General features: G+C 41.8%; 5 protein-coding genes across 7 annotated transcripts; 3 read left to right on the top strand and 2 right to left on the bottom strand.

Annotated features, from left to right (window-relative positions):
* The first annotated feature begins 66 nt into the window (after nucleotides 1-66).
* Nucleotides 67-3574, top strand: ccdc105 (coiled-coil domain containing 105). Its single transcript, XM_027024486.2, has 8 exons — nucleotides 67-486; nucleotides 567-842; nucleotides 1017-1121; nucleotides 1327-1483; nucleotides 1822-1988; nucleotides 2177-2272; nucleotides 2685-2798; nucleotides 3133-3574. Exons 1-8 carry the CDS (start codon nucleotides 217-219, stop codon nucleotides 3316-3318), a joined length of 1371 nt encoding a protein of 456 aa, XP_026880287.2. The 5' UTR covers nucleotides 67-216; the 3' UTR covers nucleotides 3319-3574.
* A 1290-nt stretch (nucleotides 3575-4864) lies between these two features.
* On the top strand, nucleotides 4865-11636 carry inpp5ka (inositol polyphosphate-5-phosphatase Ka). Of its 3 annotated transcripts, none has more exons than XM_035534200.1 (14): nucleotides 4865-4954; nucleotides 5456-5544; nucleotides 7001-7105; nucleotides 7324-7333; nucleotides 7793-7909; nucleotides 8093-8268; nucleotides 8387-8498; nucleotides 8583-8692; nucleotides 8872-8898; nucleotides 9832-10075; nucleotides 10183-10320; nucleotides 10421-10504; nucleotides 10588-10692; nucleotides 10825-11636. In XM_035534200.1, exons 2-14 carry the CDS (start codon nucleotides 5465-5467, stop codon nucleotides 10879-10881), a joined length of 1365 nt encoding a protein of 454 aa, XP_035390093.1. In that variant the 5' UTR covers nucleotides 4865-4954; nucleotides 5456-5464; the 3' UTR covers nucleotides 10882-11636. The 3 variants fall into 3 exon arrangements, with proteins under 3 accessions (XP_035390093.1, XP_026880296.2, XP_026880297.2); XM_027024495.2 differs by having other exon boundaries at nucleotides 7324-7432; XM_027024496.2 differs by having other exon boundaries at nucleotides 4878-4972; nucleotides 7324-7432.
* Nucleotides 11637-11779: 143 nt separating this feature from the next.
* Nucleotides 11780-15010, top strand: tekt1 (tektin 1). The gene is made up of 8 exons (XM_027024499.2): nucleotides 11780-11867; nucleotides 12469-12662; nucleotides 12782-12947; nucleotides 13092-13220; nucleotides 13503-13649; nucleotides 13845-14076; nucleotides 14193-14389; nucleotides 14826-15010. The coding sequence occupies exons 2-8, from the start codon at nucleotides 12473-12475 to the stop codon at nucleotides 14983-14985; spliced, it is 1221 nt and encodes a 406-aa protein (XP_026880300.2). The 5' UTR covers nucleotides 11780-11867; nucleotides 12469-12472; the 3' UTR covers nucleotides 14986-15010.
* Nucleotides 15011-15319: 309 nt separating this feature from the next.
* LOC113586409 (F-box only protein 39) lies at nucleotides 15320-18045 on the bottom strand. Its single transcript, XM_027024498.2, has 3 exons — nucleotides 16642-18045; nucleotides 16183-16359; nucleotides 15320-15461 (listed from the first exon to the last, which is right to left on the bottom strand). The coding sequence occupies exons 1-3, from the start codon at nucleotides 17767-17769 to the stop codon at nucleotides 15333-15335; spliced, it is 1434 nt and encodes a 477-aa protein (XP_026880299.2). The 5' UTR covers nucleotides 17770-18045; the 3' UTR covers nucleotides 15320-15332.
* Nucleotides 18046-18111: 66 nt separating this feature from the next.
* On the bottom strand, nucleotides 18112-21095 carry xaf1 (XIAP associated factor 1). Its single transcript, XM_027024500.2, has 8 exons — nucleotides 20988-21095; nucleotides 20329-20464; nucleotides 20146-20202; nucleotides 19832-20033; nucleotides 19088-19149; nucleotides 18786-19001; nucleotides 18571-18631; nucleotides 18112-18477 (listed from the first exon to the last, which is right to left on the bottom strand). Exons 1-7 carry the CDS (start codon nucleotides 21023-21025, stop codon nucleotides 18581-18583), a joined length of 762 nt encoding a protein of 253 aa, XP_026880301.1. The 5' UTR covers nucleotides 21026-21095; the 3' UTR covers nucleotides 18112-18477; nucleotides 18571-18580.
* Between the last annotated feature and the right edge of the window lie 252 nt (nucleotides 21096-21347).

Here is a 21347-nt window from a genome sequence, read left to right as displayed (position 1 = left end):
GCTAACTCTGTTCAGTTCTGGGTCGCACGGTCTCGTATTCCATACAATCACAGCCTGGTGCGCATTTCTAGTTACTGTCGCGTTGGAAACTGCTCAGCCCTTTTAACTTCGCAGAGTGGTGTCGCTTACTGACAACCAACCGACTGTCCTGTTGAACGCAATTGTGTAGAATCTAGCGATCTTGATGTAAACCGTGTTTTGAATATCTCTGCGCTCATGAGCAGCCTTGTTCCATCGACTCCATGTGCTTCAGTGACCGTCGGGCCTCAAAAGCGGCGAGATGAGACGCTGCTCTTGATTCAGCGCGCTGAGCGTTTGGTGCGCCAGTCCTCTATGGGAACGCTTCATTCCGCTGTTCGATATCGAATACCTTTTTCCTCCAGGCTCCCTGATTTACTGTTGCATGGCGTTAATGACAATGTGCAAAAGGAGTGTCGTGATGACAGCGAGGAAATTAAAGTTCGACCTAAATCCACGGGGATTTTGGTAAAGTATCTAATGTTATCATATCAATTCCGTAGCCAATCCAGTGCGTTTTAATCAGTGTTGTTATTTTTTCATCCAAGTTGAATTCTCTGGGCGTGAACGTACCGTTTCCACCGCCAGCCCTGCGCGACCAAAGCGCGCAGGCCTGCGTTGGCTTGGCCTGGGAATACATGCGCGGCGTTCGGGAAGTGGAGGGGCATTTGCGAAGGCAAGCGGGCAGGGTCACCCAGGAGGCTACTAAGATAGAACATCAGAGAGAGCAGCTGGAGAAACTGCTTCGGAGCTTCAGAAGGGCTGTACGTGTTAATCAGCAGAGCACAGATGGGAGGACTTTAAGACCCACCGCCAACGAGGCAGTGAGTGAAGTGGAATGCTCTTCCATAATTTATATTCATTATTTATCATTTTTAGTGTCCTTACCTTCTTTTCAAGAAGGTCAAATTGCTCAAATTGGTGCAAATGAAGGGCTTTGTCATATGACAAATGCATATTCCCCCCTACACACACAAAAATGCATATTTTTGTTAAAGAGGAAAGATGGAGCAGATGTTCTGCTCAGCCACGAGAGAAAATGCTTAAACGAGCTAAAACGGACCCTGGAAGCCATGTTGAGAAATACTTTAACTCAGCAGCAGGTAATAATCCAAAGTACATCATTATATGCAAAAAGAGTACTTAAAGTGGTTTGGAACTTTTTTTATATTATGGATTGAAGTACCAGGATTGACAAGCAAACCATCACACTGACTCGGTTATATTTATATGACACTATGCATATGTCAAGGTTTGTCAGTTAAGACAAGTAGACGCAAGCTGGCATTTGTCTGTGTTTTGTTAAAGGCCCTAGCTGTGAGCAGCAGGCAGCTCTCCAGATGTGCCTTTGAAAGGGCCAGGGTAATAGAGCTGCTACCCCATCACGGATCACCCTCAGCAGCTGTGCATCTCTCCCCCTCTCCCTTATCTGTGCAACCTGACCCTTCTGGTCCATTTACTGCAGGTACTTACACTGCCGTTCTCATGTGACAATCTCGGCCTCATTTTGGTGTTTCTGTCTTTCACAAATGGGAAGGTGTGAAAATAATCTCCAGTAAATTGGGGATTACTAACACACTTGTACTAAAAGCTGCTATACTGTGTGGAAATGTTCAATTGCTGATAACGGCGCACCAACATATTTTTTCTGCCCATACATTTTTGTGATTGCAGTCAGAGTGCAAATTTAGGATGTTTATCTTACTTGTTTAAAAATGCTTAGAGCAGCTTTAATGTCCTGTTGGTAAACAACTTTTTCTCATGTTTGTTCCCCCCTTCCCCAACACACACACACACACGCAGAGTGTAAAGAGGCACTGGAGTCATCATCAGCTGTGGTGCATAAATCACAGCAACTTCGAGAGAGTGTGAAACAGCTCATGAGTGATGCCATCATTAAACAGACAACCCTACATCACTCAGTCAATGAGGGATTATTGAAGAAAATTTCTGAATCAGTCAGTTTGCAGGTAAGATGAGAATCAGGTTTTAGTAAACAATATTTTAGATTTAGAACATTTTCCTAAGAAAATTACCAAGTACATAGTAGACATCGGTGGAATCATCTTTACAGTACGTCTTTATTTTAAAGAAAATAAGTGTCACCTACACTTGTAATTTCATATGCGTAATATGTCATGCTTTTCTGTTTTGTCAGAATCAGCTAGCTCTGAGCTCTGCAGCTACTAAGCAGGCCATCTACCATAAGCAGAGGCAGCTGAAGTGTGCCAGCTACAGCCAGGGCAGAGTTTTGGTATGCATTGGTATCCTTAACCAATGTCTGCTGTCTTTGAACTTAGTAAAACTTCACAAACAAAATTGTACAGAATTATTAATTAGAATTAGTAATCAGAATTAGTAATTGGGGTAGATGTGAGGTACAATATCTTGCTCATTTCTACACAATAAATTTAAGTGTGGCATCTGAAAATAGTTTCCAACATGAGAAAGGGGTGAATGAATATTCATGAAAAGGTATAGGATAAAAGCAGTGTAAAATTATCAGATGTCTTTAAACATTTTAATTTCTCATATCTGGGATGATTTTTACCAAGCAATCTAAAACTACTTTCACAATCCCATATGTAATCCATGCTGTAATATTAATGAAGTGTTCCAACAAGGAGAAACGGCATTAACTTGTGTACTGTCCTTTTCTGCTGTAGGGTCCAGTTTCCAAGGTTGACTTGTTCTGCAGAGAGAGGCTAGACAGGCCTGTTGCACAGGTATATGGGAGACACCAAAGTTCCCAGCTGGCAGAGTGCAGACTCTTAACACAGGTAGTGGAATTTGCCATTAAAATGCTCACTATTATAATATCTACATCATAGGCAAATATATCAGTTATGAATGTAATTATGATGGTTAGCTATTATCATCAGTTAAATGCTGTAGCAGATGATTTGTTTTAAAGTCGTTTTGCTCAGGATCTAAATTTTCACATAAATTTGAAATTCTTGGGTGGCTTTGCATAGTGTAAAATGTGTAAATATGTGCTATTTAGTTTAGGTACGCATAAACATTCATATTCTCCAACATAAGCTTTAAAATAGAAACGTTTATGTTTCTGAGACTGTGCAGTGGTAGTGTTTGCACATTATGTTTGCCTTTCAGGGCAGTGCTATGCTGAAACAGCGCCTGGAGTCTGCAGAGAGGGAAATGAATGTGCTGCAGGCTTCATGCAAGCGTTTAGTGGACGACACATGTGTGAAAAGGACTGCGGTGGCAGTAGACTCTGCCGTGGTCCGGCTTCGCAGGAGACATGTGCTCCCAGTGTTGGACCAAGTGGCAAACCCTTAAACGGATCCCAAGAGTAGAAGGCCATGCATGTGTCAGCACAGTCATTTTCATGCTCCTTATTTTTACCTGCAATCATATGAAGCACTGAATAATTTGTAATGTGCGTGAGTGTGGTTCAGAAGCTTTTTCTAATGGGCAGAAATAGACTACTATAAACTACTATGTGCGATTTTAAGTTTCAAACATCTGAAATTGGTTCTATAAATAATCATTCCATGTTTACAAATATTTACTTTGTCAATTACCTCAATTATTTAATATATTTACATACCATTCAGTATAAAACCAATGTTACACATCTACAATTATTCTTTTATTAGTAGTAATTAGTATTAGTAATTATTAGTAAAAAATATTAGTAATTAGTATTAGTAATTATTAGTAAAAAAACAAACAAAAAACCCCAATAAGAACTTCTTAATAACTCCCATAAAATACCTATACCATACCCAAATAGCTTCAGTTCTTTATTACTGGTTTACTGTTGTAACCTTCACATGGATGTCTGGGTCAAGGTAAAGGAACATAAATAAAATTAATGAAAGCTAATATTGAAGGTATAAGTAGCACAGTAGTATTATTGGTTGAGGGGTTGTAGAATGTTTCTGAGTGAATCAGTACATTTTAAGGTTTTTAAAAATGGAAAGCATTTTATATAGGTTGTGTACAACAAAAGTATCTTAACTGATACAATAATCACTAATAATCTCTAAAAAAAAAAAAAAAAACATGACGGAAAGCTTTCTAAAATCAATTGGGTAATTGGTGTTTAGAAGTGATGGCATAGAGGGCATCACCCAAATGAGTTGTCAGACCAGTGTTCACTGGTTACAAAAAGGAAAGTGAATATTAGAAGTATCTAAACAGGGCAGAGAGCAGCAGGTGCCCTCTAAGACTGACTGAAGTAAGCTAAGCCTTCCTAATATTAGGACAACATAAGGAATTGCACTAAGGACTACAGGGTATTCTTTTGTGGTAACTGCAAAGGAATACTTTTGGTGTCCTCATGGAGCTTATGTTAAATGTATATTTTCCTTGTAGCATGGAAAAGAAGAGTTAAGGATTCTGTGCAAATTTTAAATAGATAAGGAGCAAGCTCTTTTAATCTTTTAAAATAAAATTCATAATTCAACTGACATTTGTCCAGCTTAGTTTATCAATTGCATCTGTTATTTCTTTAAGATGGATAGAAGTCTCACACAACTATTTTTTTATATATATCTATATATATATATATATATATATATAATTTTTTTAAAATAATTTTGACCTTCATTTCTAAGAGTAATGCAACTGTGGTTGAGAGGATTAAAAATAAATCAAAATTCTCGTGAGAGAATCGGGAATGATACATATTTTGATAAAATACTTTGGCTGAGAATTTGGAAATTTCTTCAGACATAGGCTTTGTAAAATTATACCACAAGCTTTATGCAGGATGACATATTTGAACATTAGGGGAGCCATGGCTTGAGGCTCTTATTTTGAAATTCGCTAAGTACGTTCAAAAGTTCAGTCGCTCGCGCGTCACTGTTATAAACAGAGGTGAAGTGGGCTAAGATATTTCAGTTGCTCCTACTTGCTGAATGTGTTAAGAGGTATTTTTCTGGAGAGCAAAGCAAAATCGAAGTGTCAGGTAGTTTGTTAGCTACATGTTGGTTTAATTTATTGTCTTTCTTTCTTTGATAATCAGCTTGATAGCTAACTAAATGCCTTGCTAGGAGTTGGACTTTTCTGGTCGATGGTCGGTCAGTTAACCTAAAATAATCTAGTAAACCCTGGCTAGGCTATCTTAGCCATTTCTAGCAAGCGCCACTGCTAGTTTAGTTACACAGCTGGCTTAGCTAAGTTAGTTGGGTGTAAAGACGTGCAAAATATAGCTACCGATAATGATATTTGGGCTGAAGTTTATTCAGCTAGTAAATGTCCTGGGAGTTTATAGGATGCTTGGTAGGGTCATGATAGGATCATGATAGCTAGGATGCTTGTTGCTTCTTCTTTTGCTTGTATTTTTGAAAGATAGTAAAATGGAAATAATTCCGCTAAACCGTGCAAAATGTGCTATTTTGTAACAGCCAAATACGCGTAGCATTGTAATGCTAGTAGGTAGCTAGTTGACGTTTTGTATGTTTGGCAGACAAGCGGAATGGAGGAGACGGAGGCCGTGTCGAATGCAATGAGTTCTGTTAGTCTGGACCCGAAGAGCAATAATATGGACACTTTCAGGTTCAGTTATCAGTTTTTTGTTATCCCCTCTTTCAATTTGAATAATATGCTCCGGTGTTGTAGCTAACTGCGCCTTGGTTGTGTGTCTGGGTGCTGTTCCGTCTTAAGAGCACAAGCGCTTTCCTGTTTGAATGGTGTTTTTTTTTTTTTTTTTTTTTTTTTTTTTTTTTTTTTTTTTTCTTCTTCTTCCTTAAAACACAGTACACCTTGTTGCTGAAGTGGTGGTGTAATAAAACAGTAGAGGATTAGACTCCGGCGATTAGGTTTCTCATTGCAGACCAGACAGAATGAATGGTTTCTGTTCACTGGAAAAAACCTAAAACGGTGGGAGGCTATAGATTGCATAACACATTTGATGCAATTCCTCATCCAAAATTTCACCTCTTGACCTTATGTGGTTAACCTAAGATTTCTGGACATTGAGAACCTACTGTACTCCTGTACAGTAGTAGGGATTGGAAGGTGGGATTTGTTTGATGAACTGTCTGTAATGGGACAGTGAAACCCTGCTGCATCTTAATACAAACCTTCCGCAAGGGGTACATGCTGCCTTGTCGCCCAGTGTTTCGTCCGCTGCATCAAGTTAATGCACCAAGATGTGACTGTGATATAAAGCATAGGTTGTTATTGTTTTGTTTTTCAAATCTGGTTCGCCTTTGACCCTAATTACTTTTCTAAGTTCCCAATGCAAATTCCAGCCCACAATACCCCATCCATGCATTTTCCTTAGTATTTCTCAGTGAGTGGGATGCTGTTGTTAGCTCCTGAGACACTGGAACTCGAGGACAAATTCCTTGAGTCAGATACACTTGAACATGCAACTTTCCCCCCCCCCCCCCCCAACATCATCCTACATGCACTCCTGGGCAAGAAGAAATGGGCCAAAATTGCATAGAATTAAGCCTTTTATGGCCTCCACAGCAAATAACTGAAACATTTTTAACCCCCTGATGTTATACTGAATTTTATGATCTGCTCTTGGTATACCTGAAATTCTAAGTTTCCAGCTCTTCTCCCAAGCAGTTCACTGCAGAAATGAGCAGTGATTAGCTAGTGGTGGCACAAATTTCATAAGTTCCTTTTTTTTGTTAATTTTCTGACCAGTGATTTGTTTTTAAGGCAGTTGTGTTCAATTTTGGGTGTGGTGCATTTTCTTGCCCAGGAGTGTATATTCTAGCTTTCTCTAGGACCGCAGTCTGGTTCAATTGTCATGTGGATGCAGAAAGAACGGCATTGCTGCCTTCAAGTTCAGCAGGTGTATTCAGAGCTCAGCTGCTTGTTGCATTTAATGTGACTGTGCAAAGAGGAAACTTAGCAATGCATTTTAGTACAAGGATGTGAATGTGCTCTTACAGGATTGCCAGTTTTAAGTCTTAAGACTGCCCTTGGATTAATCATGTTTCCTGAATTCTTTCCATTCAGTCCAGATTTCTTTATATCATTGGTTTCCCTTCAGGCTTTACATGGTCACATGGAATGTCGCTACAGCTGAGCCTCCTGATGATGTCAGCTCACTGCTACAGCTAAACTCTACCCAGAAGATGGATCTCTACGTCATTGGGTGGGTGAATCTGCCATATTCAGTGTGAGACGAAACCATCTGTGCTCGTTGAAATTTAGTGACTTTACCACATAACATTTGATTAACAGAACAACTGTGCGTCTGCGTTATATAAGTGCTATGAATTAATTTTTGCCCAATCAGTTTGTCAGCTATGTTTATTGTGTCTGACGTTGTATAAATATTCTTGACTTACCTGTTTATCTGGTTCCTACCAGTCTACAAGAGGTGAGGGCAGCGCCTCTGAAGTTTTTAGCAGACCTGGCCTTTGAGGACTCTTGGACTCGCCTGTTCATGAACACGCTGGCTCCACTGGGCTACATTAAAGTACTGCTTATTCTGGGCCTCTCTCTGGCTAATGTGCTGCTAGATAATCTGTCTTGGTTGCCTTGGTAGCGATTTGATTTGCTTCTTGGAAAAGTGATTGGTGGAATTAGATGCTTGTTAAACGCTGCTGTACTGGGCACTACTTGTGGATTGGTTTAATTGCGTCTAGCAGTTATTTTGTCTTTAGCAGGGATTTTGTGCTCTGAATATTTTGTCTTGTATACATGTTGTATTTGTGTTCTGAATATTTTGTGACATATACTGGGGACATTGTGGTTTGAATGGCAACATTTCAAAACTAAATTGAAAAGAAACTTAAGTAATATGTCCATGTTCTCGCTTTCTGGCTTCCTTGCTTAGGTGGCTTCCATACGAATGCAGGGCCTACTGCTTCTACTCTTTTCGAAGTTAGAGCACGTCCCCTTCATCAGAGACATTCGGGTCACGTACACTCGCACCGGGATCTGTGGCTACTGGGTAAGCCTGGGTAAATGTGTCTGACTGCCTGTGTGATGTTAGCAGGCGTGTGGGTGTGGGTGTACTCTGGGCCCCAATTTTAGTTAAAAAAAACAAAAACAAATCAAAACTACATGCCTTCTCTTGTTCTGGTCACTACGGCTTGGGTCAATCCATATCCATCTGTTACTCTCTTCCCCACAGGGTAATAAAGGAGGTGTGACCATCAGTCTGTCCTTCTATGGCTATATGATCTGTTTTCTCAACTGTCATCTGGCTGCCCACATGAAGTATGCCACTGAAAGAGTGGACGAGTTTGAGTACATCCTGGACTCACAGTCCTTCGATGGCAAAAATGCCTCATCTGTTCTAGACCATAAGTCAGTATGCAGTAATGCGTAGTACTGAGTTCAGTTGTTAAAAATAATGCTTGCTGTTTCTGTCACTTGCTCCTGCTCTGTGTCTTACTGTCTCTCCCTTTCTCTGTAATAATTTAAGGGTGGTCTTTTGCTTTGGAGATTTGAATTTTCGCATTGAGGACCATGGAATACACTTTGTTCGCAACTGTATTACCAGCCAAAACTTCCATTTACTTTGGTCCAAGGACCAGGTATATATACTAAGAAGAGCCTACATTAATATGGAGTTCTGTGGGGATTGTTTGGTGTTTTTATTCTGACCGTTGTTTCTTCAGTTGACTATGATGAAGAAGAAGGCATGTGTACTGCAGCAGTTTGACGAAGGGCCACTCAATTTTCCACCTACTTATAAGTTTGACTTGAACTCTGATAACTATGACTCAAGGTGGGTAGCTTTACATGTTTGATCCCCAACAAGTAAAACACACACATGCAGTATTCATAATATTTCCTAGAGCTGCTTTTAAGATTGTTCCTTCAGTCAAAGTTGGCATCTCTTGTTATCTGCCATAGCTATATCACCTTTCATTTACTCATCTACTTTGTTCTCTCTCACCCTTCCAGGGTTCAGAAGGCTTGGTTTGAGCTTAAGTAAGGATTAAACTCCCCCATATTCCCATCCACATTCTCCTGTATGCTTCCCTGGTGCTCTTTTCTACCGTTTCCATTCCCTCTCTCTGATAGAAATCATACACTATGCTTTCTGGCTATAGCTTAAGCTCTTCTCTCACCACTAGCACTATTCTCGTAACACAGGCCAACGCCATCTCACATTTAGCACTCTTCTCCCGTAACACTGCCACACTAGCAGTCCCATTGTATGTGAAGTGCTTAATCTGTTTCCCATCCAATTGTAGGTAGTGTTAACTCCTTTTTTCCATGTGAATGCTTTTCGGAAATAATGCCTGCCTTCTATGTGGTTAAATAGCACATGTATTTTTTAAGGACATGCTTTAGGCCCACCTAGTCAGGAAGTATAGGTGGGTTAGAGGCTGAGTTTGAAATGGCTACTGTTGAACTTCTAGCACACAAAGGCATGGCTGCCCTGCTGCCCATCTGTTACTTATTTTGGTTTGTACATAATTAACCCTCCAGACACTACACGTGGCAGTGGTGTCATCTCCTGTTTAGTCATCTCTGTGTGTGCATTTGAAATGGAAAGACTTCAATCCACACAGCTCATTTCTTTATAGTTGCAACAATAATGATACACTCCGCTGCATGATTGGCCAACTGCCTGTGCTATCATGAAGCTAAAAATGAGATGACTCATATTGCTTGAAGGCTGAGAATCCAAAGGATGAACAATAAGGTAGAGATTAGGGGTCAGTTTCTCCAAAGCGTTGTAGCGCAATATTTAATCTAACAATAGGTCAACTATAATGACTAAATCTCTTTAATAGTTTATATTTATACTGTGATTGCCAGATTACAATTATACATTCAGGAAGATCAACAGGCATTTAACCTGCTGTGCAGAATCGTTCACGCTCTCCTCTCAAACTCTTGCTTGTGATTGGTCAGCGGCAAAAAACGGAAGCCTGCGTGGTGCGATCGGATTCTATGGCGAGTAAAGGCCAAGCCACCTGCGCCGGAGGAAGAGGATGAGGTTGGTGGTGATGATGATGATGATGATGTAGGCAAACAGAAGACGTCAGAAGACATCACAGAGGAGTATCCTATGACGGTGGCTCTGGACGTCTACACCAGTAACATGGAGTATGGCGTCAGCGACCACAAACCTGTCATTGGTGTCTTCTCCCTGGAGGTGATCCTGAAATGGAGCCGCAGTCCACATAGGTCTCAGTAGTCTTCTCACATCCAGCTTTATGTGTGGTAATGTGCATGATGCTACTTCTATGATCCTGTCTTTAGCTGAGGAAGCTGTACAACTCCCCACTGGTGTGTGTGTCTGCTGAGGGTGACTGGAGTGCAGACCAAGATGCCGTGGTGACGTACAGCTTGCTGCAGCCGTTTCCGTCCAGCACCTGGGACTGGGTTGGCCTCTATAAGGTCGGGCTCTAATGCTGGCACTCTCTGGCCACAGTACAATAGAGGGAGTCAATACTTGTTCCTTCTTGTATTGAGAAGTGATCGAAGATCTCTTGCACAGGTGGGGTTCAAAAGCATTTCTGACTACATCACCTACACCTGGGTGAAGGATAACCTACTGGCTTTCAATGATGAACTCATAAAGGTAACAGGGCACCTGCTGCCAGTCTTCTGTTGGGGTTATGTGGAGAACTTTAGGTCGTAGCCTTTTCTCTTCTTTGCTCACAGGTTTATGTGAGCAAGGAGGAAATCCCAGTTGGAGGAGGAGAATGTGTTCTCTGTTACTACTGCAGTAACCTGCAATGTATTTTGGGCATTAGTGAACCTTTTAAAGTAAGTAGGCATGCACCACACTCAGCCCTCACCTCCTATATCAAGAATGCATTTTCTGTGCATACAATTTGGAGCACATACCTTTTGTTCTCAAACTCCATTTCATATGGGTATCTGCCATGTTTGTTGCAGGTACATGAGTCCAGAGCAGTGGCTGAAGGCAGCTTATTGTCAGAGAATACAGACTGAAGTCGACAGTAGGACCATGCTGCCTTCATTTTGCCAACAGTGCACTTTGAGACTGCTATGTGTTAAACAGTCTTTTTTATACTCTTACTTAAAATGTATGAAAATTCAAGCAAGTGCAATTTCATCAGAATACTGTGTAGTGTTTCTCTTTATTTTCTTATTATTCCATTACAGATCTTATCATTTTAAACTTTAAAATTCCAGTTTTCAAAGGCCTGTAAGAAGAGTTGTTTTAAAAAATGAAGCTTTTCTTGACTGAATGTGTATTGCATTGCTGTGTTGGAGCCTTCCTGTCACTGTAATATGAGGGCCTTCTAAATGTGCATTTTATTTTACTTTTACAGATTTCATGTTTTCTTCTCCTCAGATCCGTTAATATGTATTCATATTCTCCTCTCTGTGCCATCAGTGTTACTGTTATGTTGCCACTCAGTTTTATGTAAATCAGAACTTTGTGGAACGTGCTGTAGGGTCACTTTGCACTGATTCTTTGACGTGTAGTTTGTATGATTTTACAAGTATGTTAACCAGCAGCGATGCTGCATTCATCTGTTAGAGTATTGTCACGCCAAATTTGTACGTTATGAGTTATGAATTTAATGTTGTGTATGTATACTTATTTCTTAATATATGGCACACAGATTTATTGATAGTTCACTGTATTTATGATTTGTGGTATATAAATGATGTAAATTGTCACATTCCCATGAATACATCAATATATATTTTATAAATAAGCGAAATATTGAAATAAATTTAATTCGACTAAAGCTGTCTTTGGTAAAGCCTACTTTCCGATATTACACTATATTGTCTATTTAATATGTAATAGACACGTGTTTCGCTTTTTTCTTCTGAGGGTTTGTGTGTGCATGTTGCTATAGCAACCGTTTGATAAGGTTGCTGGCGACAGTAGCCATCTAGGACTTTCTGTGCAGAGGGCTGCCTTTAGCAAGCCTTGCACACAATACACGTACTCCTGACAGGTAGGCTCACGTACCTTGCTCTTGATAACCTACTGTCCCTGTTCTGGATAATGTTTTGTGTTTGTATGGTCCATCCAAGTACCCTAAAGTTAACGTTAGCTAACCTAGATAGCCTAACCTAGGTAGGTTATCTAATTTAATGTAATATTAAATTAGGTCTAAGGTTAACCATACTGAAATGTAGCTAATGTTAATGTTCTTACCAGTTTGATTACTGACCCAGCTCGATAGCAAACATAAGCATTAACGTTTAGTGCTAGCGGGACAGGATTTGATTAACAACGTTACTGTACAGCATTAAAGAAAGACCTTGGCTGCGTGGTTACTAGTTAGCTAGGTTAAAGTTATAACCTAAATAACATTAATGCTGAAATTGTTCAGTATTAATCAGGCTAACTTAATGGTAGGCCAAATTAGCCTAGCTAGATAAGTAATTTATCGTTGTCATCTTTATCTACAGAGTTTAAACAATGTTTAAACAATGCAAAATTTATATTTATTTTTTCATTAATTAACTTCTTACTGAACTTTGTAAAGTGGCACCTACACATATTTTAAATCTATCTCTAACTGCCATCTGATCTTACCTCTTTTGTCACAGTACAATGTCTCGAGTGATACAGCCACCTCCTAAATTTCTACCTTCTGAGTGGAAGTATGCAAACCAGGTGCGCTTAAGGAGCGCAGAGGCAGAGCGGGCGCGCTCGGAGCAGCTTACTGCAGAGTGTAAAAGACTAATAGAGGAGAGTGAAAAGTCTGCGAATCGCATGCAGCAGGATGCCAACAAGAGGCTAGGTAACTGCACCATGAATGATCAAAGCCGTCAGAGAACATTTTAATAGGACTCCATCTCATGTTGAGATACAGTTGACATTTGTGTCTATTCTCTTAGTTTCTGTGAACCTTTCCCTCAGAGCAGAGAGTTAAAGACATTAAGTTCTGGAAGCAGGAGCTAGAGCTGAAACTACAGGAAATGCTGCAAGAGATTGAGGTGCTCATCACTTATAAGATCCGGGTGGAGAGAGCCTCGGAGAGTTTCTCCGAGCCTCTCAAAGCCACTGTGGAGTGCCTGAATGAGAGGTGAGAGAGAGAGAGAGACACCTGCTTGTCATAGTGAAGCGACATCTTAAAACCGATCTTCACACAGCAGGTTACAAAGCTCACAGGCCTGCTCGTCATCTCATGCCCAATTTTGAATGCGTGGTGCGTGGACTTTGTGCTCAGACAGGGGAGAGTGGCCATAGACCTGGTGAGTGATGAGGTAGAGAGAGAGCTTCTGAAGGAGAAGGAGGTGATCGAGGGAGTGGTGGCCCTCCTGCAGCGAACGCTGGAGCAGATCGTCGAGCAGATAAGGTGAGGGCCGGCGAATCAGTGCGTATGTGGCCACAACAGAGAGGAGGGTCTTCTTTCATTCATCCTCCATGTAATGCCACAATCACTGTATACTTGTTGAAACTTGTGTATTTTGCCATTGTACAATGAGAGGTATTTTTCTATTTGTCTTTTTCTCTGTACTGATGGTAATTTCCATTTAATGTCAGTTTTGTTTTTAGGTTTTTTTTGTTTGTTTATTTTTCATTGTATGAATATGCATTTTTTCAGATTCACTATTTCCATCTGGTTCCTCTATTTCAGGCTAAATCGCTCAGCCAAATACTACTTGGAGAAAGATCTGCAAGATAAATTTAAGGCAGAACGCATCGATGATTTCTGCTCTATGCTCACCAGCACTTTGGCGAGAGTTGAAGAGCAGATTGGGCCGGCAGAGTTCACTGCGGGAGGGTAAAGACAGACAGATGGGGAATTGGAAATTGCTAAGAGACCTGTTGCTTCAGGCTCAGTTTAGCAGCATCAATACTTTAGGAGCAAACCTATGCTTCATAAAATAAGCAACGTCAGCTTCCAGCAGATTTCAGTGTGATCGTGTCCTTTGAGTCCACCGTGCGGCACTTCTGACGTAATGTTTATTGTCCCCAGCCCCGGAGTGATGGTGATGCTGAAGGAGTGGGTGACCTTCACCGACATGAACATCGGCAAGGCGGAGAAGGAAAGGAGCAACTCACTGTCCCTGCGGGCCCTGGTCAACAGCTTGTTGGAGCAGACAGCTGCGGACGTGCTGCGGCAACACCAGGCCACCGACGCCGCCCTGGAGCGCCGCGTGCACGAGAGCCGCACGGCCAAAGGCCAGCTGGAAGACCAGCTGAACAAGGTGCCCCGCAAGACCTGCATGCTGTGCCTTTCTCAACCTTTGGAAGCTTGTTTTTCTTCTCTGTTCACTTATTTATATTTGCTTCCTTATTATTTCAATTCTTCTGACTTTTTCAGCTGCTGCTGGAGATCGCGAGCCAGGAGCAGAACCTTTCGGCTCTTAGGGTGGCCATCACGGATAAGGAGGCTCCTCTGAAAGTGGCCCAGGCACGGCTGCACGCCCGCTACCAGCGGCCCGGTGTCGAGCTCTGCAGCGACCCCGTGCACACCCGCCTACTCTCTGAGGTGCAGCAGCTCACGGACAACATTGCGAGGTGAGGAGGAAGCAGCCAAGCACACAGCTCTGTCGTGGTGGTGCTGTTGTGCGGTGGTATTGCAGTGCTGGTGCAGTCTTTCTGAACTGAGTATCGGTAAAGCCTCCTGATCTTCCCACATTTCTGTATTCTCCTGTTTGCCAGCCTCAGTGCACTAAGCAGAGAGCAGCTAAGCTTTCTTGCCTGTCCGATGAGAGCACAGCCATTTGTGATGTCATGGACACCGGGCCACAAATGATTATAGCATCAGTATATAAGGAATAGGCTGCAACCTTTTAATCCAGTTTCACCATTCTGCAGACCTAGTTCAAAGTCTCAACAGCTCATCATAGTTGACTACTGATATTATACATGCTGTTGTCAAGTATTTGTGTTAATCACCTCTTGTTAATTAAAACACTAACACGAACATACTTTTCCCCTGAATGTGTGGCAGGTTGAAAGAGGGCCTAACCCAGGCGGAGATGGAGCTCAAAGCCCTGATCCGAAACCAGCTGCTCCTGGAGGAGGAGATCCAGGTCAAATCACGCTCCCTCTACATAGATGAAGTGATCTGCTCCCAGCTCCGTCAACCCATCACAATTCACAGCTTTTAAACAGGGCACAAGGGAGCTGGAGGCTTAGGAGACAGTTAGCATTGCTGTGTCGTAAATAGTGTTTTGAAGCAAAAAAAAAAAAAAAATCCTTTCTGCAGATTTTTAACCTAATTGATCTAGAAATACACCATCCATCAATGACAATTTTTGTTTCCTTGGTTATTTTATTATAATAATGCAATGTCTGTAAAAGTGAATTTTATTGTGGGGTGCAAATGTTGCCAGAGAGGTGAAAGCAGCAGTTATTCTGTTTACACTGCTACACTGGAATGATGGGTAAATATGATCATCACATGTACAGTACATCATGGTGTTCTCTGACTCTTGGAGAGTATGCCACTCAGACATCAGAACATAGGATAAGTACTGGCAAAGTAGTTGAGCTCTGAGTCAATGAGTTGTCTGAAGCGAGAGAAGAGCTTCTCCAACATCTCATCCTCCTCGCGGGTCTCATGTTTGTTGGTGTACAGTCGCACCTGTAGCATAGCAACACTTATTTTCAAGTCTCTTCTCAAACAGACAAAGATCATGTAACTGGCTTCGTGATCTTGCTTTATGTGCGTGTCTGTATATAACCAGTATTCAAACTCAGATTAATTAACTAATTTACAATATACATAAATTACCCTTTTAAATTAGTGTGTAATCTAAGACTAGCCCAAATGTCTACATAGCCCTAAAATATGGCTCATCAAATATGTATTTCTGCCATAAAATCAAAATCATTAAATGACTTAATTGAGACATTTTTTAACAATTGAAATTCCCTGTGTTCTTTGAAAAACTTGAGTACAAAAAAAAGAAAAAAAAGGTTTTGCGTTGTCTATTCTATAGACATTTTCACCGCTCTAAAGCAAAACTAATTATCTGGGTGTTGACCACTGATTTCATTGGCCATCTGGGGAAACGTTCCAACCTTTACAGCGTATGGAAATCATGCAGAGATGGAGCGTTTATTCAAGTGTGGCAGGATGTTTGCTCAAAGCGATGTTGCATCAAGGAGTAAATCCAAGCAACTTGTAGAATTGCATGTTCAACATAACAGTGGGTAAAATGCCACAATGATGGACACTTGACAGTTCACAATTGCTCTCCTGTTGGTTTATGTATAGGAGGACAGGCGAAGAAAATGTGGTTGTCTTTTTCTAATATAAAGGCTACACAATGCAAAAGGAGTCAACATAAACATAGGCTTACTTTTATGGTCTTGAGAATGCATTGCTTCTTTAGGCGTTTCTGCAGAAGTCTATCCAAGAAACTGATGTCCAGAAAGGCCCAAACCTTCAGGTATGTGAGCTTGGTGCACACGGTGACGACCTCCATCAGTTCCTCATCCACAGGTTCATGATGGTTATTGATGTCCAGAATCAGTTTCTGTATGTGGTGAAGAAGGACATGCTGTGCATTCTCATTTCACCAGTTCTTACTGAGTCATTGTGTTCTTGTTGAAAGAACTGGGACAACAAAAGGAAGAGCCTCCCTTATTTAATAACCTGTTAAGCCTCTCGGTTACTTTTGGTTATTAATCTTGAGGTATATAACAATTACAAAGTGAGGAATTTAGACCTGCTGGCATGTGCTGGGGGTTAAATAGAGATAGCTAAATTTTTGCATCTATAAGAACTATTTGTCGGATGGTTCCTCCTTTCCACTCACCTGTAGACACATTCTGTACATGGGGATCAGGCTGGCAAGTGCTGGCTTGGCAGTCCAGTTGAACTCGTTGAAATAGGAGCTGGTAAGGCTGAGAGAATGTAGGGGGACCTCACGGAGTAAGATGCGTGCAAGCCACTCGATGGCAAGGATCTGCTCCACAGACATGTGAACCTTCAGAGCAGGGCACCTCCGAGCCAGAAGGGCCCAGGCATCTCCCCTGATTGTCTGGAAGTGGGGCTCAAGTACGTGGCAGTGCACAGTGAAGGAGCGTAGCGAGCCAGCCCCGTTCTGACCAACACAACAGGAGGCGAGGGCTTTTAGCAGGTCGTCTGACATGCAGCTGTAGTTCAGCGTGAGGTTGCACAAGCCTTGAAACCTGTGCACGACACTGGCGAAGTTGGGTCTGTTGTAGACGGGGAAGGGTTGGGCAAAGAAGTCCTGCAGGTCCAGGGTGGCCAGGCCCGGGCGATGGCTCAGGTGCACGTGCTGCTGGGCGGCCGCCACGGCCTCCAGCACGTGCATGCCCTGGTCGAGGTTGAAGCGTGCCCCACTCAGGCTAAGGTAGCTGAGGTGCGAGCCTTGGCGAAGCAGGTAGAAGGTCATGCTGCGGACCAGGGCGTTTCGGATGCTGCGGCACCAGGCTGAGTGGTCCAGCTCCATGCGGTGGATCGTTAGGGAGCGCAAGCGGCTGCCAGCTTGGCGCAGGGCCGCGAGAAGGGAGCGCAGATTCAGCTGGAAGCGTCGGGCCACCACGGTGTTGATGGGGTGAATGAAGAGCACCTCCAGGGTCTCCAGGTAGCTGCCGTAGGATTTCACATAGCTGATAGCCTTCTCCAGCTCTGAGCGGCGGCTCTGGAAGATGCATCCGGACACGAGAAAGGAGCGGTGCCGCCATAGCGACGGGGAGTGGATGACGTGGTGCCATTGGTTGCACACCAGAGCTGCCTGGGCTCGGTCGTGGTCGTGGAGCCACCAGAAAACCCGTTGCAAACACACGTCTGGGAGGAAAGCCCACAGGGACTGATGCTCGTATGCTTCCCCACCTTCAACCATGTTCACTTCCTCCTCCTTGTGGACTTTAGCCACATTTTGCTCTTCCTCTGCTTTTGGCCTCTGAGCATACTCCATTTAGAAAAGTGTTGTTGGGAGGTAAGATCTTCAAAAGTTTAGATTCTGTCTATATTCAAATATCTTATTACTTTTAAGTGAACTCTATTGTATTTTGTGACTTATTAAAACCTGATATAATTTAGTATTTCTTCCTATTTTTGCCTATATTGTGGTATTATAGCTATGTGTAATGTCCAGGAAGCCATCACCAGATACTCTCACAAATACCAGAAAAAGGTGCTTACACTACAGATTATTATACAGTCTTGATGACATCATCTTGACACTTATGATATCATAGTAGAACTGAACAGAGTGGTCATTCTGTGAATTAAGGACATAATGCACACACACTTGTAATTAATTCCCTTTCTCTAATTTAATGCTGAAATTTAAAATAAAGTGATTCCACAGAATCAGAGAACCAAAGTACATACCAAATTGTATATATAGACACATAGTTTAGTATGCATTTTAAACAATATTGAAATAAATTCAAGATAAACCAATCTGTTATTGTAGCATATGAAGCTCAACTGAAAAAAAAAAATTATTTCAATCTCGATGTTTGACAGTTAAAATAATATAATGTTATCATTATTACTACAAATGTACAATACACTGTAACTATTTAATTCACCACAACAACTCATAACTCCACTATTGTTATTTTGGGGGCTGGGTGAGGAGGGTTACAGAACACTTGCGTTTGTCCTGGCATCCATGCTGTAAAGAATCAATTATACAGTAAAATATGAGAACGGGTTAGACCATATCTAGTGATTATTACTCAAAACAATGTATGATCCAGGCACTTACTTGGTCAGCCCTACTTTTGAGGCTTCATCAGTTTCAGACTTTCAAAAATCTTGCACTTGCTCTTAAATGAAGATGAAAAGAAAACTGTCAGCAATGACGTACGAAAGACATGCAGTGATGGAAAAATATTTTAATTGCTCAGTTGAGCAACTGACTTCTCTGACTCTGAAAAATGTGCTATGTAGGTGCAATGCCATACATTACATACTGTGTACCTCATGCCATTGAAGTGTTCTTAGCGGAAGTGCCAGATGACACTGTGAACAGGTACTGATCTGATCAATATCTGCCCAGCCAGTAGCCACATTCTTCTTTGTCTTTTCCAGAACTGAGAATGAAAGATTCAAGTCTGAAGGACTACGTTGGTCAGACTTGGGGTCTCTGCTCGGGTTAGTGTGCAGATCACTTAGATCACGTGATAAAACAGCAAGCTGTATTGTGAAAAAAAATGGGAATAGTTTAAACGTTTTATATTGTACAGATATACGTTTTAGTAAACATACATTCAGAGCCACACCTTAGAGTCCTCCAAATAACTGGCTTGAAGAGGCTTCTTGTACTCATAAATTAATTCCTCTTCTGAAAAAGAGAAACACCATCAGAATGTGCAACAAAGTGTGTGCAACTAAATGCACACTTATTTAGAAACACCTTGTGAGATTCTGTAGCCCTGACATCCACAATTTGAGATGGCCCTTTGTTTGGTGTCAGTTTCTGACTACAGGACCATCGCTGGTGAGACAGCTTTGGAGAGGCAGTCCATGCTCAAGGCACTGCCCCATGAAAACAACCCAGCAACACTACAGCTGAGGCTGACACACTCGGACCAGCTTCACACCCACAGCTATATCATTATCATGTCATCTGCTGTGTTGAGAATTGTTCACCAGGGACCTGTGGTCAGAAATTGAGCAGTAATTAACACAGCAGAGGGTGGCATAGCAACAGGTTGGCTACAGTCTGTGATTGTTCAATGCACCTAATAAAGTGAACAGTGTGTGTATGGGTCTGTCAGCTACATATCCTAGACATACCCAGTCTAATTAATGTATCATTGCAAGTAACAATGCACCAAGTCATTAGCTAAGACTGCTAGGACTGCTTGACTGTGACTAGGACCTCAGATTGACTCTTAGCAGCTGCACACTACAACTGAGCGATTTGGTCTCAAAGTGGCACTGAACACTTACATTAACCCTGACAGGGCTAGGCCCACACACACACAATACAAATGAAGACAGAAAGGGCAGAAGAGACTGACTCTTAGAGTAGTGTTTCTCGGCGAGTGCAGAGGAGCAGATCTGGGCATGATGGAGCTGGTCTTTCAGCATGACATATTGGTTACAGTCTGGGCAGAGCTCTGTGCGACTGCCGCATGCCACCGTGTGTTCTTTCATACTGTTGACCGGAAGGTCCAGCTCACAGAACTCACAGCTCCTAAGCCTTTCTGGGCATTCATTTGTCTGTGAGGGGTGGGGGTGTTGTGGAGGGATGACATAGGCGGAAAGCCATAAACATCTTACTTGTTTATTTATTTATTTCCTGTTTTTATTGCGAACGAGATGAAACCCTCACCTCATGGTCTCCTAGTTTCTGTTGTTCCATATTCATATTACACTTCTTACATTTCACCTGTAACAGATGAAAACAGGAATTTAAAAACTAAAGCTACATTTTATATACAATCTTTATTAATTTCATTATTAATTCGATAAATCTATAAAACAACAATCAGTTTATTAAGTTTTGTCATGTGACCAGAGTGTGTTGTTCCACTCGATGGTCGTCTAGCTGGTCCTTAGCTACTGACTCATCACAGTCAGGGCACACACAGAGGAACCGCTGGCAGTGAGCTTCGTGCATGGCCAGATTCGCCTTAGCAACTTCTTTAGTGCTGTCCGGTGATATCAAGAGAACACAGACCGGATTAAAACCGTGACACCCCGCAATCAAGATGACACAGGCGATACTTAAAGTACAATTACTCCCTTCATATTTAGCTTAACTAGTAAAATGCGGCAGAAGGGCTGCCTGCATTATATTAAGTAGTTACTTAATATAATTCTAAAAATGTTACAAATAAGGCCGCATCGCCAGTGTATGCTACGGCAGACACTATGCTACGTAAGATTCGCACCGGTACTTTAATTTTCACATTAGTTTTGTTAGCCCGCTGTTCTTGTCGCGTACATGTTTGTTCGAGATGGATGTTAAAGAATTCGTCAATTCACAGTGCATCTATGCAAGGAACCGTATCGGACAATCACAATATAGCCTAGGCTAACCCAACACATAATCTAATAACTACAGTATTTAAAGGAGACCCGCTCACTTTGATACGAGTAGCTTTAATTCACATGCATAAGTGATCCTGCTAAACCTCACAGTTATATTTTAAGATTTAGTTTTCAACTCACCAGTGTTTACACTGCTCCAGGTCGACTGTAGCAGCCATGAAACTTACGAGAAGGAGAGTAGAGCTATTATATCGTTCTATGAGGTTATGGTTTCACTTGTGAAGAAGTGAAACAGAAAGTCGCAATATGTTACTAAAGTGCATCATCATATGATGCATGGGTCTTCATATTTAACACGTACCTTGTGCATACACTCATCGTCCTCTTTTTCAGGTCAATATTATGCCCTTGGGTGCAGCATGAATGTTTTTCAGTTTCACGTGATTTGATATTGTGTGGATTACGGACCATTCTATGCAAAGCAACTGCGTTTCTGGACGTTCACGAGTTAAAATCACTGCTTGGTTGAGAGGGGTCTGC

This window comes from Electrophorus electricus, chromosome 15, assembly GCF_013358815.1.
Source record: "Electrophorus electricus isolate fEleEle1 chromosome 15, fEleEle1.pri, whole genome shotgun sequence".
Taxonomy (NCBI): Eukaryota; Metazoa; Chordata; class Actinopteri; order Gymnotiformes; family Gymnotidae; genus Electrophorus; species Electrophorus electricus.
This window is presented reverse-complemented; position numbering and strand designations above follow the sequence as displayed.